Source organism: Ursus arctos, unplaced genomic scaffold (assembly GCF_023065955.2).
Source record: "Ursus arctos isolate Adak ecotype North America unplaced genomic scaffold, UrsArc2.0 scaffold_23, whole genome shotgun sequence".
Classification (NCBI taxonomy): Eukaryota; Metazoa; Chordata; class Mammalia; order Carnivora; family Ursidae; genus Ursus; species Ursus arctos.
Genome location: NW_026622908.1, coordinates 18,988,102 through 19,005,255, shown reverse-complemented (window position 1 = coordinate 19,005,255; position 17,154 = coordinate 18,988,102). Strand labels below are relative to the sequence as shown.

Sequence of the window (17,154 nt, the reverse complement as noted above, 5' to 3'; positions counted from 1 at the left end):
TTAATGTCCTAGGCTACTTTTTGCTATTGCATCTCTGGAAGAGAAAAAAAGTAACTCATAAGTGGCTAAAGTGGACTAAGTACCGAAAGCTTCTGGAATGTAAATACTTTTGTTTATCATAATCGAGTATCCACGTTAAATCTGTCAAGTTAATGTTGTTCTGTGATTTTTATATCCCACATTTAAAGAGAAAAAAAGATTGAATTACTCAATGGATGGCCCTTTCCATCGAAGGAACTATTACAATTCATCAATTTATTTTGATTATATTTACATTTGAATGTAATAACATTCAAAGTAATTATATTTTGATCAGTCTTTTTCTATAATTCTTCTTTCTTAATATTCAGTTTTATTCTATAAATATAAACTTTAAATTGCAATTATGAACATCATATTTTCTATCCATAATTCTTTAAAATGACATTCCCATATTTGCATTTGGAATGAGAATACTACCATTCAAAAATTGACCTTTGGGGAAATGTGATTCCAAAATAAACATGATAATTTATTTTCCATAGTCTACTAGTCACTTAAAGGTTTAGGAAGTGATGTTCAAGGCATCAAGGTCAAGGGTTCCCATCATCCAGTAGCATTTTTCTTTTTCAGATTTCTGACTTGGTTACAGATCTATTCCAATATTTTTCAAAGTACTTGCTATTGATTAAGAAAGGAGCTAAGTGAGGGAGCATGGTTGCCTTAATACCATTTATCCCCACTCATTTGTATCAGCAATCATCATATGTCCTGGAAAAAAGAAAAGTTTTTTTTTTCCTCACAAGTTTGATGCATATTTCTGAATAATTTTTATCATGTGTTCACATTAGCACATGGGCTTGATAGCAAATATTTAACTTTAGGATCTGAGTTACTACTGTCATATATTTCTTTTTTAATATGCTTCATAATTCTTTCCATACTAGCAAACAGAAGAGGAAATGTATATATGCAAAGAAGCCATCTTCTTGTGTTTGTTTAGACTCACTGTGCTGTCCAATATAGTAGCCCTAGCCACATGTAGCTATTTAAATTTAAATTAATAAAAACTAATTAAAATGAAAAATCCAATGCCTCCATTCATATGCCCATGACTTTCCTGGTTGTAGCACTGAGAACCTCACATCCAGGAAACCTCTCAGTCCCAGGCAAGACAGTATGGTTGGTCACCCTAGTCTTATCTGAGATCCCTCTCCCTATTCCAAGACATCCTCCGTCTTTATCATTCTTCTATGAAGTTCTCAGCTTTTTTCCTTTCTCCCCAGTTTTCCCCTTTGGAACATCCAATTTCTCTCAGACAATAAATTCCTTTTCTCATATTCCAAGAAACCTGGACATCAACCCTATCAGGCTTTAGCATAGACCACTGGTCTTTCAATCCTGGCTGCCATTTTAGAATCATCTGGAGACCTTTTAAAAAACATCAATGCCCCCACCTCCAGAGGTTTTTTTTTTTTTTTTCCTTTTTTTAAATTTATTTTTTTTTAGAGAGATACTAGAGAGAGAGCATGCAAGTGGAGGTAGGGGTAGGATATAGGGAGAGGAGGAGAGAGAATCTCAAGCAGATTCCCTACTGAGTGCAGAGCCGACATAGGCCTTGATCTCACAACCCTGAGATCATGACCTGAGCCTAACGATCAACCAGCTGAGCCACCCAGCATCCCCAGAGGTTTTGATTTAATGGGTTTGATAAGCTGAATCTTGCTTCTACTGGTTTGAGACTGTTAATTGTTGAATTTTCAGGAATTTCTTGAGCCAGTTGCTAAATACAGCCATAATTAAAAATTATATAAACTTAAAATTAAGTAGGTCACATTAAAAACAAAGGTAATAGTCTTCACTTCCTAATTATTTTATTATGTTTTACTATTACCTATTCTCCTTGGAGTTACTTATGTCTATCGTGTTTGTTTCATCGAAACACTATATAATGGTGTGCTACTGTGCATTCCTTTCAAAGTTTGTATTCAGTGATGGCTTGTAGTAACTTGAAATTGTTGGGAATACATGTTTGGACTGATGGAAAAGAAACTGAGATCCATAGTTTTCCCTTTTCTTTCTTTCTTTCTTTCTTTCTTTCTTTCTTTCTTTCTTTCTTTCTTTCTCTTTTTTTTTAAGATCTGTAGTTTTCTAAACCAGTTCTTATATCTAAAATAGCCAGATAGTAGTGATAAGAACGGATTAGCAAAGTGTATCCCAAATATTCAGAATTGGAAATCTTAGAATTGAGGCCTTTTCCTGTACTTCCTCCTTGGTGGGGAGAACTTGCTAATTCCAACAGAAGAGATATTGAGCAAAGGCCACAGCATACCATCCTTCGTTAATTACAGAATCAGTTGTTTCTGTTGTCTGGCCAAACTCTAGTTTCCCATGGGGTTTGGGTGAGCTGCCCTTCCTTGGAGCACCATCTCTAATGCAGTTACCTCTGACTTATTGTGGCCAAGACCATATCTTTTCTGGTTATGAACAACTTTATCTCCCCTTATGGCATGTCCTATGTAGAGTATTAGATGATGTATCAATAAATGAATATGTTTTCTATTTATAACTCAAAGGCACGGCTCTAGTAAAACTTATTTTTCCCCTTTTCTATCCATTTTGATTAGAAAAGTGCCTGATTAATAAAATAAATTGGAATGATCATCTTTCTAATATTCTGTGTTTGAAGATCTATATCACTCTGTTGAATATGTATGTATATGTATATTATACATCTATGTTTATACGCATATGCACATATGTGTGTATATATATATATATATACACATATCCATGGCTCGGCTTTAAGAACCAAAATAATTGATTGTATTGTCATCATCTTCTAGAGCAGTGGCTCTCAACTATGGGCTGAAGGCCAGATGTGATTCAAAATCCCCTGGGGTGGTTTTTCATATTGTATATGTTGTCTTCATCTCTTCACTGAGGTTCTCTTCCTCACCGTATCTTTCATTGATAACTTACAAATAGGGGCTTTTGGTTAGATCTTAACACCAGCAGGTCACCTCTCAAAAGGACACACTCTTTCTGTATTCCATATTGCCTCAGTCCCATTTGTGCAATTACATGGCATGATACAGTACTGAGTTTAAATGGACATGTAAGACAAAAGACTGAGAACAACCTAAATGTCCATTCCTGGTATGGGAAAATTCCCTGTAAAAAAAATTGAAAACATAACAACATTAGGGGAATTTTAAGAAAAAGTTATGTCACTCATAATCACGTTATTCGTTATATTACCATTCTCACTTTTGCATATCATTTCCATATGCACTCATTTGCCCTATGTAGTCATAACCACAGTGTGCATTTTTCTTTTCTTTTCTTTTCTTTTTTTTTTTTTTTTTTTTGATATTCTGGTACACTCTCTTGCCTTTACATCAGAGGACCTTTTAGGTTGATGTAATCTTATTGTTTTTAGCTTTAGTAGTCACACTCAATGTACACCAGAATTTATGAAGTCCTTCAGGTTTTTGGAGTTATTGCTTACTAGTCCAAATTTCACTTACCTTATATCCTCTGTCAATGCCACCACCCCAGCCACTTTGAGAACATCTGCTATAGCCATGGCTCAATGACTTCTGTTTTTCCAGTCCTGTTCTTTCTTGCAACTCCTCCTCTTTGTCCCCATGGAGATGCTGTCAGAAATGTTCGCGTTTCCCTGGGAGAGCAGGAAAGAAAGGACTGATAGGAAAGGGTATTAGCAAAGCTTTAAGGGATGGTGGGTGGAAAAACTAGAAGGAAGTTGGGTGATTGTGACAGAGAATTGATGAGCAAGAGTGTGGGATGTGTGAGTGGGTGGAAGACAGCACGGGGGAAACGAGTGGAAGATGGGTACAGGGAAGTCTTTTCACTAGAATTAGTGCTTTTCACACACAATTGGTCAATAATGCTCTGTGGGTTGTCTTCCATTTGCTGTCAGTGGAGGCAGATCCAGTTTCTGTTAGGTCTAGAGCTTATATAATTTGGGGGAGAGGAACTTATTTAAAATTAGGCCTGAAAGTGGATATTTATTTAGATTGAGAAAGTAAATCACGGCAAATTAATGGAGGATTGGAGATTTAGATCCTTTCTACTGAGACTTTTTAAAGTTTTTCTCAGAAGTACTTACATGGAAATACCCTTAATTGCTAGGGAGTTGCTGGCTTCCCCTCTCTATTTATGATAATCTATAGCTCGCAACAACTTCCAGTACTCTCAGGGCTGGAGCAAGTGAGGGTCCTGAAGCTTAATCTTCATTAACTTTACATGAATCCACTCTGGTTGTAAGCAAGGGAAATATGGTGGAATTTAGTAACCAAAACAAAACAAAAGATTCAGACGGCTGTGATTTGGAGATTTTTAGCCTTCTTATGTTTATATTGTTTGGTTATAGTGTTCTCTTACAGCATAAAGAAATTTAAGCTTTGTTAAAAGGATAATTCAGGATTTATTTTTAAAAGAATATCTTTGTCCAGCATGTAGTTCATCTTCTGGGTAGTATGGTATGCATCTAACAATTTGTTTTCTGCCAGTGACAGAAAGAAAGACGATTTTCAATGAACAGTACAGTAAATCCTCACTTTATCAAATATATACTGCCTGCAAGGCATTGTCCTAGGTACTGTGGGAAGATGCAGAGAAGCCTAGAACACCCTCTTGGCCCATGCCCATGATTATTTTCATACAATTAGAGCCATATGACACCTTTTGAAGATAATGAAATCCATGTGTGTGTTTTCTCAGCTTTTTACTACAATTTTATCATTCTAGTTCATGGGCTTGTTTATCTGTAGAAAATGGGATAATTTGATAACAGAAAAGATACTTTTATCTGCAGTACCCTCTTAGCCTTCCATATGCTTTGGATATCTGAATTTGGATTTAGATATTTGAATTTGGAATTTATTCTACGAGCGGCACAAGAGCACCATGAATCCATTTGAGATTTCTGTTCTATTTGGTGGTCATTTTTTTAAAAAAAAGTTTAAAGTTTTCTAACCATAGGTATTAGTAGAAAGTTTATTTAAATATTTAGGAATCTATGGAGCAGTTAAATGAATAGAAGGAGACCACTTCTATAAAACAGTGGCAAGATTTGTTTCTTGAACAGCCTCATCACTGCATGTGTGTGATGTCCTTATTTCCATTGTACAGCCCTTGATTTTTGTCTTTCTGTTTAACCCACTTTTCCCAGATATGTATTTATAATCCCTGAGCTGCTCTGTTATTTTACCTACATCATTTGAATAAACATTGGAAAAACAAATTCAGAATATGCGTTAAGTACAGATACTAAAACATTCCAAGATGACATTCATTTTCAAAGGAATTATGACAAAAGTGGAAAAAATGAAATATTCAAGGTCATTGTTATGATTTTAAGAACATTCCTTAAATGTTGGGCAAAATATGATAGAGATAATCAATTTTTATATGTGGATTTTATCATTGTAGGCAAGTGTCAGACTGCTCATTTTAAAGGCAAAGAAACTTGAGATCCTATGAATGCCTTCCAACATCTCATGGGATAACTATTAGTAGTAGGCACAGAAACCGCTCATCTACCCTACTTTCCATTCTTTCTTTCTTTGCTTTGCTTGCTGCTTGCTTCCTTCCTCTCTCTCTCTTTTCTCTCTCTTTCTCTCTTTCTTTCGTCTTTCAACTCTTGGGGGAAATGCCAGTGTATTCACCTCAGCCTATTTCCTGACAGACATTTGCAGCCAGGTGTAAATCTCTGTGTGCAGAAGATACAATCTTTCTTTCCTAGACTGGCTGAAGAGAAAAACTGCGTCTGTATCAAAATCAGGGAAGAGCAATTGGTCGGGACATCAGCTCCCACGCAGAGCTGGTTGTAATGAGAACAGCTTTCCTTGCACAGTCCTGACAGCCTTGAAGGTGCCCAGAGAATTGCCAGGTGGGCAGTCAGCAGGGAAAGTCCACAGGCCAGAGCTGGATTACTGTCCCAGCAGTTACACGGACTAAATGCAACCACTGAACCTTGCCGCCGTAGGCACGCTCTCTCTCTCGGGGAGATTGTCCTTCTCCATAGCAGTTAATTTGTTTTTACCTCTCAATTAGCTTTTTCACAGAGTGTTTGAGATGCTCAAGTCGTTGAGATTCTCTTCCTACATATGCTCCCGTCCCCTGGATTACCCACTGACATCTATGTTAGCCCAACTCACCATGAATATTATCAAGCGTCAATTCATCATCTGAACATAGAAATGAATACAGATTTTCTAATAAGTGCAAATGAAGTGATACATTTACACCTACTTAAGATTCTACATACAGTTTCAATAATATTTTATGATAAAAAATGGATTACTTATTAAAATAAAAACGGACTGCCATAGATGGCAAACTTTTGTATAAGTTTTAATTACCCGGAGTACTTATTCATATTAAGGGGTAAATTAAATTTATAGGCATATTTGATATATTCTGAAAAGACACTGAATAGCATTAAAACATGCACTCTATCCAAAGATGAAAGTATGATTTCTGAGGCTGGGAATTTGGGGAAGTCTGATGATTTAGCTCATGTTTAATCTTAAGATGTTCATTTCCCCAAGTGAAATAGAATTTGGGGGATGTGACTGTGTTTTTCTCATCAAAAAGAAGCCCTTATTTTCTTTGAAAAGAAATATATTGAGTCCAGGAGCTTCCAAAAACCTTTATTTACCAAGTTCTGGTATATAGCATATTGTATTATACCCAACTACTGACAGGACCTACATACATGATATTTTAATCCCAATTAAATACAATTTTAGGCACTAAATTAATTTAGACAAAGTGAGATTCTTGTTTCATTTCTTCTTGAAACATCCTCATGTATAAAGGGCTTATTGAAATTACTTATTAGGACATGACAGGCAAGCACATTTGCCTTGCCACTGTCATCTAGATAATTTTGAACGTTTTCATATCTTGAATTTAGTGAGAATTGTAATTGGATACAAAGAAAATATTTTTGTAGACCATTCGCCTAGTTTTAGAAATTTTACTTTGTCAATAGACTTAGAAAAATGGGATGGGAGAGAAGATGTTTTAAAGAAATATTATAACAAAACAATGAAATGTGACTTTATCTTTTTAAAAAGATTCATTTATTTCTTTTAGAGGGGGGAAGGCCAGAGGGAGAGGGAGAGAGAATCTCAAGCGGACTCCCTGCTAAGTGGGGAGCCCTGTGCAGGGCTCTATCCCATGACTCTGAGATCATGACCTCAGCTGAAATCAAGTCAGCCACTCAATGGACTGAGCCACCCAGGCACCCCTGATTTGTGACTTTAAATGCTTAAAGGCAGGGGAATGCAGTCCTGCTCTCAGGTTAACTGCGAAGCCTGTGATGGCCATTTTGCAGGCCTCTCCACCCTTACCCTCTGTTGGCTTTCATCTACCCCCACCCCTCAAACCCACAATTTAGACTGTCAGGTACCCCATGTTCTCATTTACCACCTTTTTTTCAAGATTTACTCTTTTGAAAAGGGCATGCTGTACTTTTTTTCAAGCTAAGACAGTTTACAAAAATATATTTTTCTTAGATTAAAATTCCTTTTGGAATCTACTATATAAATGAAAGTAGGTTCTACCCTATTTGAAGCCAGGATGGTGGCTGCCCCCACAGACATCAGGTTTGTTCTTCCACTTGGGACCACAGACCTCCATTCTTGCCCTCCTTCCCCCCCCCACCCCCAAGCCTGCTGAGGGATTCCAGAGAGCCGAGACTGAAAATCACAGCCTCAAAGGATCAATAACATATAAAGCTGAATATCATTTCCTCTGTGGTATTTTAATTATGACAAAGGAGTAAATCTCTGAGTGGCATTTCCAGTAATGACAAGTTGGTGGGAGAGATATTTTTGGGATCAGAGTCTTTTGGCTGTCACCTAAAATCCTACCGCATAGGCAGTCACCCAATTTATATCTGCTAAATGGTGGGCTCTGCTTCAACTTACAGAGGAAATTTAAAGTTTCTCTTTTAAAATAAATTATTTTCTTGGGTATCCCTTGAGTGGGCTTCAAAATATTATTTGACTTTTGGTCCAGATACCATTGAGACTGATAAGTTTAACAATTATATAATTTGTTTCCACTTAAGTGTATTTTTATCTCCTGGGACAAACATATTGGTTCCTTACCTGTTAAATACTAGTTAAAGACATCTGTTAGGCACTAAAACACTTTTTCGTATATGTAGTATAAACATACTAATTCATTATTAAGTTTTCATTGCCTGAATCCCCATTATTTTAATATTTGCTTTGTGATTATCACTTTATCTGAATATTTAAGTTAGACATACTTGCTGTTTGAGAAAATATAGAAAATGTGAATATTCTAAAAATCATCTTGCAAGTCTATAAACATGAAAAACGTAACATTTATTTGATTTAATGTACATATAATGTTAATTCAGTTAAAGTTGATTTTCTATCTCTAAATGTGATTTTGAATTCTGATTGGATAAAGATTTTTTTCATGGCTAACTAGCGTCTCACATAAGACAAATACTTCATTTTAATTTTTGTGTTCTTTGACTTAGGTTAAAAAAACCTTTTACTGTAAAATACTTTTCTATGTCCTTAAAATTTTTCATATTAAATTTCGTCCTATGATAGTCTCTAATACTAGAAATAAGAGTGAACTTTGATATTTTAATTAAAAACTCTATAGGATTTGATTTCTGAAGGTCTCCTTAACCCCTTACGAGTATATTTGCCCCGGGGTGAGTCATTTAACCTTTGCGAGACGTCCCTGTAAAACGTGGTTGCTTTGAGTATTGAGTGATTTCGTGTGTGTGATTGTGCACTCTGGATCACCGAGCATGTGTGGAGTGGGTGCTGAACCACACTGCCAGAATCCCCTCTGCAAGACAGAGATACCCACCCCTCAGCTGCCACAGCTATATTCCTATTGGGCAATTGCCCTCTGTGTAAAAGAACTGCTTCTCCCAAGACTAGGCCCACATCCTGAGGGCAGCCTGCAGCCAACATGTGGTTCCCACACGGTGCAAAGACAGGGCTTCCTTGCCTCAGTTGGGGAGGTCTCCGAAGGGCTGGCCATTGAGCTCTAGGGCTCCCACCAGAGGCCTCTGTTGCAACTACATCACAGTTCATGTTCACCTACCCACTCCTGATTTTCTCACTACCTCACCAGTGTTGCTCTGGAGAAGGCTCCCCAGTCCACTTCCTGTGAATATATCTTGGCCTCAGAGTCTGCATTCTGGGAATCACAATCCAGAACAATGTGTCAGTTAACCTTGTTTCAACATTTTTAATTATAGCCACCTGAAATATGCCAAGTACTTTTGTGTGGCTATTTTATATTCCTGTTCTTCACTGGACCTCTAGTAGTAAATCCTGTTACTGTACAGCCTCCAAACTTTTGGCAACACACTGCAGTGTCATTTTCTTATTATTGCCTCTTGACAGCATTGTATCCTGAGGTATTTTGGAGCTTAGGTGTTTGGCCTTCTACTCACGCACAGAAGAGCTTCCTGGGTGGTCTGCCCAGCAGTTATGGAGAGTTTGGGAACCTGCTGTTCCTCCACAGCTAGCTCTTAACCAGACTTATAGTATTAAAGGCTGGATAATGGCACTGAACTAGACCTTATACAAGTCCTTAAATAGATATGATGGATGATGCCGGGCAAACCTGTCAAGAACCACTTTAGGTCAAAACTCACTCAGGTCATCTTTCCCCATAAAGTTTAAGTTTTGGTTACTGTATATATAAATAAAATCCTTTTAGTACTTCGTTGTTATTTTTCTGCCTTCACAAATACTGCATATGAACAGTTATATTTAGTTTGATTTATTTATACCCATAGGCACAGACATCATATTTCAGAAATATTAGCCTAGCTACAAATTTTATTTCCCAACCCTGCTAATACACAAATAAGCAATAGAAATGGACCATTTCTCACCATGTTCGCTGTTACTATTCTGGTTTGAGCCACCATCATCCACTCTTTATACTGCTGTTACTCCTTGCATTCTACTCTCTGCCCAGCAGCCACAATAAATCCTTTTAAGTTAGATCCTGTTTTGCTGTAAACCCTGCAAAGATTCCCCATTTCTCTGCCAATCCCTTAACCCTCTAACTTCATGTTACTTATTCTCCATGTCCCTCTACCACCCTGCTCCAATAACACTAGTCTTCTTGCAGTTTTTAGAACACACTGGCTGCATCCCTGCCTTAGTTTCTTTGCTCACGCAGCTCCCTCTGCCTGCAATGCCCTTCTCCCAGCCTATCTGCTTGGTTAACTCTCCCTGCCAAGTCCTTACTCAAATCTTTCCTCTCCTGAAGGCCTCTTCCAGTCACCTGCTTCATATGGTGTTTACCATGCCCATCACACTCCCTGATCCCAGACCCTAAATCCCCTGCCCTTTTTTAGATAATACTTACTACCTTCTAACAATCTCAGAGGTGCATTTACCATGAAGCTAATGAAACTTAAGCTTCAGGGTTCCTTCCCTGCCTAGGCCCCTTCCAAAACCCTGGGAGAAACACCAGCAATGGGTGCACATGGCCACGTGTTCCTGTAAAATTTGCAAATATATCTTAACTGTAATTGGTTGACACCGTTATCTGTTTCTACTCCAACTTCTTTTCTGTCTAGTTTTCCCTTATACCAAGTGGTGTTGAAGTGGCTGCATGCGTTTTTGAGGTCTGGCGGGGGATATTGAGTTGGGATACGTTTAGTTTGGGTATAGTGGAATGTAATGAGTGTTTTGCAGTCACTTCCCTGTATATATAGTTCAGTTAGTGCTAGCTGTTCTGATGTGGAAAGAGCTTCCAGGAAGATGGCTACTACCTGCTAGCCATAGAGTGTATTGCTTTCTGACTATGGACTAGAGTGCTTGGCATCAAAAGTATATAGGTGGTGGAGAAAAAACATGGTGTGAAAATAATAAAGCCAACTATTTGTAGGAACTTCTTCCACATTTTACAGCTCATATTTTAAAGAAACCTGATCAAGATTTCCCCAAATTTGACATCAATCCTAAATATTTTTATGAAATGACCAACAAAGTTGTGAAGCTGAGAGAGATTTTTCTTTTTTAAACAATTTTTTTTTTTAGATTTTATTTATTTATTTGAGTTTGATCCTGTGATCACAAGATCACAACTTCAGCCAAAACGAAGAGTCAGGCACTTAACTGACTGAGCCACCCAGGTGCCCCCTTTTATTTTAAACAAATTTTTTTTTTTTAGATTTTATTTATTTATTTGAGAAAGAGAGAGAAAGACAGTGGGAGGGAGAGGGAGAGAGAATCCAAAGCAGACTTTGCGTTAAGCATAGAGCTTGATGGAAAGAGATTTTTCTAATCAATAATAAAAAAGTTTTTGATTAACCATGCTGGAGGGAAGAATTATCTTTCTATTCTCCTTATAGAAAATGTTACCAAATTACCACACGGAAAGCTAATCAAAGAGAATTCAGCCAAACTATGTATGTTAGATAGTTAATTAATGAAAATATTTTGTAATATTTTTGTTATGTGTGAGCTTTTTAATGTGTGTAAATTGTGATTTCTTTTCTCACTTTAAATGAATATTTTCAATCCAGTTTTACATTTGTAATTTGGCATTCTTTTTGTTAAAGAAGGCCCACCAAATTCTATTGAAGGTCTATCAAGTTTGTATAATTTGGTGGTCCTTCTTTAACAACAACAAAAAAAATGAACAATTAGCACTTACAAGACCTGGATGTACCCTGACTATGCTTTATGATTTACTTACTTGTTCTGTTACTCAAAAGCAGGAATCTTAGTTCACTGGTGTTTCTTAAGCACCTGAGCAGTGTTTGGCACATGGTAGGCATTCGGTAAATATTTGTTGAGTGAATGAATCAATCAGCAACATTACAATAAAACATTGGTGTTAATCTAATTTAATCCTGCTTAAGAAAAGTCAATATTGACATGAAGGAGAGTAAAAAGACTGGTAGTTCATGGAAAACACTCCTTTAAACTTTTTACTTGTAACTAATCATAGAAGTAAATTTTTATTCATAGGTTTTTTTTTGTTTGTTTGGTTTTTTTTTTTTACTAGTCATAAGCTACCATGTTTTCAAGAAGATATGGATCACTTTTTTTAAAAGTTCTATTATCTTACTCCTTGTAAGGCTAGTAAGACTAGCCTCAGTTAGCTTTTTCCATCATCCCATTCCAAGGATAAGAATTTAATTTTAGAGCTGTAGGGAGGTGAGGCCATGCAGAAAGCCACTGGGAAGCCAATACAGCAGTCAGTTTTTCTTAAGCCAAGGATCAGGGAGCAGGAAAATAAAAGTAGACTATTTTTTTATTTTTCTATATCTAGTCAATCACAGAAACTCTGTTTAGAGAGTGATCTTTGTTTACACATTGGACGGTGGAAGTAAGAATACTTCTCATGAAAAGGAAGAAAAAAATAAATATAATACTTGGATTTTAGAAAAATGAACATAGTAATGAAGACCCTAAAAATGAGAGGTGGGCCTTAAGAAAAGCAGAATCTCATAGGATTTTAGCTTGGGGAATTTTTATTTTTGTAAAAATACAGAAAACAATACATCATACAGATGACTAATGGAGGGAAACCTTCTTTCACTCTAACACCAGAACTTTTACTTAAACTCTAAAACACATATATATTTTTAAATGCCCTTATAGGAATTTTGGAGACCAGAGCCTTGTTTGTTTGTTTGTTTCTGATTATACTTCTGAATATAGAAGGGCAGACTTCTTACTGGTAGTGAAGGAAGCAGTGTGCTAATGAAGGTCTTTGATGTTGGCCAGCTTTCTCAGTTTGGCAGTGAGCACTCATGCTGCTCTTTTCTAGAACAGAATTCTCTGCACTCTGATTCCACATCTAGCAAGTCTTGACAAAGGAACATCCGTAAATTCCCCAAACTGAGATTTTGTCAATGCTAACTTTGCAGAATGCGCAACACCCAGAATCATGACCATCCTTGCCAAATGTCACTGTTGTTTAAGCCCTCTGTCCCAGATAAGGGCTCTGAAGAGATTGTTGGGAGAGTAAGATTCTCTACCCACATTATTTCCCATGGGTTTGCAGGCAACCCTGGGTTGGGTTTACAAAGTTCCTTGCAAAAGTAGAGAGATTTCTTGCTCAGAATTGTATATGTACTCAGAAAAGAAGTTTTTTTTTTTAAAGATTTTATTTATTTATTTGACAGAGATAGAGACAGCCAGCGAGAGAGGGAACACAAGCAGGGGGAGTGGGAGAGGAAGAAGCAGGCTCATAGCAGAGGAGCCTGATGTGGGCCTCGATCCCGTAACGCCGGGATCACGCCCTGAGCCGAAGGCAGACGCCCAACTGCTGTGCCACCCAGGCGCCCCTCAGAAAAGAAGTTTAAAAAAAAATCCTGGTTAGCAAAAGATGTTATAGGGTAGAGAATATCAACATACCAAGGCTGCTAGTTGTACTATCTCCATGGTCTATCAGCACAATAAAAAGCACTGAGTAGAAAAACACCTACATGGGGCACCTGGGTGGCTCAGCCGTTAAGTGTCTGCTTTGGCTTAGGTCATGATCCCAGGGTCCTGGGATTGAGCCCTGCATCAGGCTCCCTGCTTGGCGGGAAGCCTGCTTCTCCGTCTCCCACTCCCCTTGCTGTGTTCCCTCTCTCGCTGTCTCTTTCTGTCAAATAAATAAATAAAATCTTAAAAAAAAAAAAAAGAAAAAAGAAAAACACCTACAATTCTTTTTTTTTTTTTTATAATGATTTTTTATTATATTATGTTAGTCACCATACAGTACATCCCCGGTTTTCGATGTAAGAAACACCTACAATTCTTGAACATTATTACTCTTTTTTAAAATTCTTTCTTTCTTTCTTTCTTTCTTTCTTTCTTTCTTTCTTTCTTTCTTTCTTTCTTTCTTTCTTTCTTTCTTTTTTTTTTTTCCAAAGCCTAAGGAAGTGCTATTGAAGCACCTTATTTCCCAAACTAGATTAGGACTAATTAAATAACTCTCGGGGCGCCTGGGTGGCACAGCGGTTAAGCGTCTGCCTTCGGCTCAGGGCGTGATCCCAGCGTTCTGGGATTGAGCCCCACATCAGGTTCCTCTGCTGTGAGCCTGCTTCTTCCTCTCCCACTCCCCCTGCTTGTGTTCCCTCTCTCGCTGGCTGTCTCTATCTCTGTCGAATAAATAAATAAAATCTTAAAAATAAATAAATAAATAAATAAATAACTCTCAAAACTATCTCAAAAGTAAAACAGATGGTTTTCGTTCTTTTTAAATAAGGTATTTTCCTAAATTATCTTCTCTGGAAATAGCACTAGAGATAGATACAATGACTACTCTGATATGATAGGTGTATCAGAAAGGGAAGAAAAGAAATTTTGAAAAAATAAAATAAAATAAGCAAGGATTTATATTATTTCTCAGGCCTCTCTTGGCCTGCTTCTATTTTTAAGAGCCTGGTGAATGGAATGGCACACCCCATGTTGGTCCGCAACGTGGTTAGCAGATTGTGTTCACTCTAGTGGATCCCTCCTTCTGGACTGATTTGTTTGGATACTTTGGACCAGAACGCTTGCTTGCATTTTTTTTTCTCTGCAAGTGTTGCCTAATGCAATGTTAAGAATTTTATCTCTGTTCTCAACAATGTGTTGCCTATGTGTACTTAAAATGGATGGCTTCATCATACTGTTATGCAATAAATCTGTCACGTTGACTTTCCTTTTAGTGAGTCAGAAGATGAGCTGAACACTGATGTATTTTATTATATTTATTTTTTAAAGGTTTTATTTTTAAGTAATCTCTACACTCAAAGTGGGGTTTGATCTCAAGCCCTGATATCACAAGTTGCATGCTCTGTGGACTGAGCCAGCCTATGAATGCTGATATATTTTAAGTATAAGTCAAAGATTCCTCATGTAATTCGTGGCTTTATGTGTTTCAAGAAGAATGAAATGAACTAGCTACTTGGTTGCTAACTGACCTTTCTTTGGTGCTTGCTCTATTTAAGTATCCAATGCAATCAGTGATTTCTCCTTTAACATCCACATTTCTTCTATTTTAAAATTGTAGGGAATGCCAGTCAGGTTAAAGACACTGAAACTGCAAGGAGGAACGAGACTTTCTTATACTATTCTAGTTCTGTTGATTTTCATTGCCAATTACTTGCACATGTTCATAGAGGCAGGCCTCACTTTGCACAGTTCCCACATGCATGACTTTCAGTTGCCACCATACTGTGCAAAGCCAGGACCACTCGCCTTTATATATGTATGTATGAAGATATGTACACATATGTGAGTGCATGTATTTATTTTTAATTTTGAATGGGCCTATTTTTCAGATATTTGAAAGTGGTAAAGACACTGGAGAAATCTCTGTTTGCATCAGCAAAAAAGACCTGGAGTCTAATAGTCCAACTCAAACTGGTGATATGATGGAAAAAGTGAGTTTACTGACTATGTTTATGGCTGTAAATGTCTCTCAAGTTTACTTGTAGTTAATTTAGACAATTCCGTCTTTGAAGTTGTTTTGAGAAGATTACTCATTACTCATTACTCATTTGCTGCTCTGTAAAGATTGATAGTCTCAAGCTTGACTTTTGAATTTCTTAGGCTCTCAGCTTAACACACTTAACAGTGTCTTAACCTTCATTATGCCTGTATTTGGAAATCTGTCTACACTGGCCTCTGGGATTGCCCTCTTGTTTACACTGTGAAAAGAAGTGACATGATATTCAGTGGAGGGTATATTCTGGGTTGAGGGTATTTCTAAGCCCTGGACTCTGAGCAACTAGCAAATAGCCTTAGTCTTCTCCTGTGCTCATTGCAAGCACATCTATATGGTTTATCTTAGGCATTCTTACCTTTGCTTATTTTCCAGACAATTGGGATGTTTCTCAGGCAGAACCAACACGTTCAGGGCCTTTATTTTGGGTCTTTGTCTTGCATAAAAGGACAATGAATACCCTGTTGTTTACAAATTGGGGTTATGCACCCGAGCGCACACCAGAGTTTTGGGCTCTGTTCCTTGGCCTTTGTTCAGAGACTTGCTCCTTTTTTTTCCCCCTTCAGTTTAGCATGCTCAGACTCACCTCTTCTTGGTGGTATCCATTACCTGGCCTTCGCAGTTGCATAGAGTTGGGAGCGTATACAGCACAAGAGTTGTATGGAATTAGGAGATTTTCATCTGATCTGATCATTGGCTGGGCCCAGAAGAGATGGGAAATGCTACCTTGATTGATTAGAGAAAGAAGGATCAAAAGCCTTGGTTGGTTTCTTTTTACTATCACATCCCTGACTATATGAATCACCATGGTATAAAAGCCTTCCTAGAATTCTCTACCTGTTTTCCCTCTTACTCACCTTAGAATGTTTTACTTTTTGGTTTACATTAAAATTAAAGACGGCATTTATTTTATCTTGTACAGGAAGATATTATTTTGTAGAAAGTTCTTGCGTTGGCTGATGGCACCCTGAAATTGATCTATGCTTTGCTTTTATATGCAAGTAAATCTGGGGGAGAATTTGAATTAGGAGCACTATAAAGCTCTCTGTTAGGGAGATTCCCTTGTGGTACCTAAGGATGATTGTTCCTTTGGTGCTCACTTGTCTCAATCTTTAGCCTGAGATGTTTCACACTCTTCTCACGTCCCTGAACAAATTCTTATCCTATAAAGGCCTGGTGATGACAGCTTTAGAAATAAATGGGTAAAGATTATCACAACTTTTGGTTGCCATAGTCTAGCCCTAACCAATGACCTAGAGATGAAAGGCACTGAGGCCCTTACCTCCAATAGGCTGTTGAATGCTCATCTTTGAACACCTAAAATGCAGTCTGTCACCAAGTTGAAAAAATAGAGATTGCAGTGCTACTCCTGTGAAAACGAATTTGGTTAAGTGGTCAGGTGTTCATATCCTTCTGCCACAGACTCCTAATCTATGTGTATACATTTCTTTCTTGGATCAGGCCTGAAATCTTTTATATCTTTCCCCTTTACAAAAAAAAGGTGATTCCTGTAAAACAAAATCACTGTGATTTAAAAGATGATCAGCATTACATGTTTTCTGAAATAATAGCAGACCAACAAAAAATATGCTCAAGGTCTGAGATCACACAGAAATAAATGTGGGGCTTTGTAAAAACAGTCTATAGGATTCAAACTACATTTGTGGTTCCAATGAACAAAACCAA

At 37.4% G+C, this 17,154-nt stretch overlaps 1 protein-coding gene across 1 annotated transcript in view; it reads left to right on the top strand.

Moving 5' to 3' along the window:
• Nucleotides 1-17,154, top strand: part of DCDC1 (doublecortin domain containing 1) — a 415,749-nt gene that overhangs the window by 208,396 nt on the left and 190,199 nt on the right. Inside the window, exon 12 of the mRNA XM_057317241.1 lies at nt 15,305-15,406. Within this exon, the coding sequence (XP_057173224.1) occupies nt 15,305-15,406 (102 nt within the window). The remainder of the gene's footprint in view (nt 1-15,304; nt 15,407-17,154) is intronic.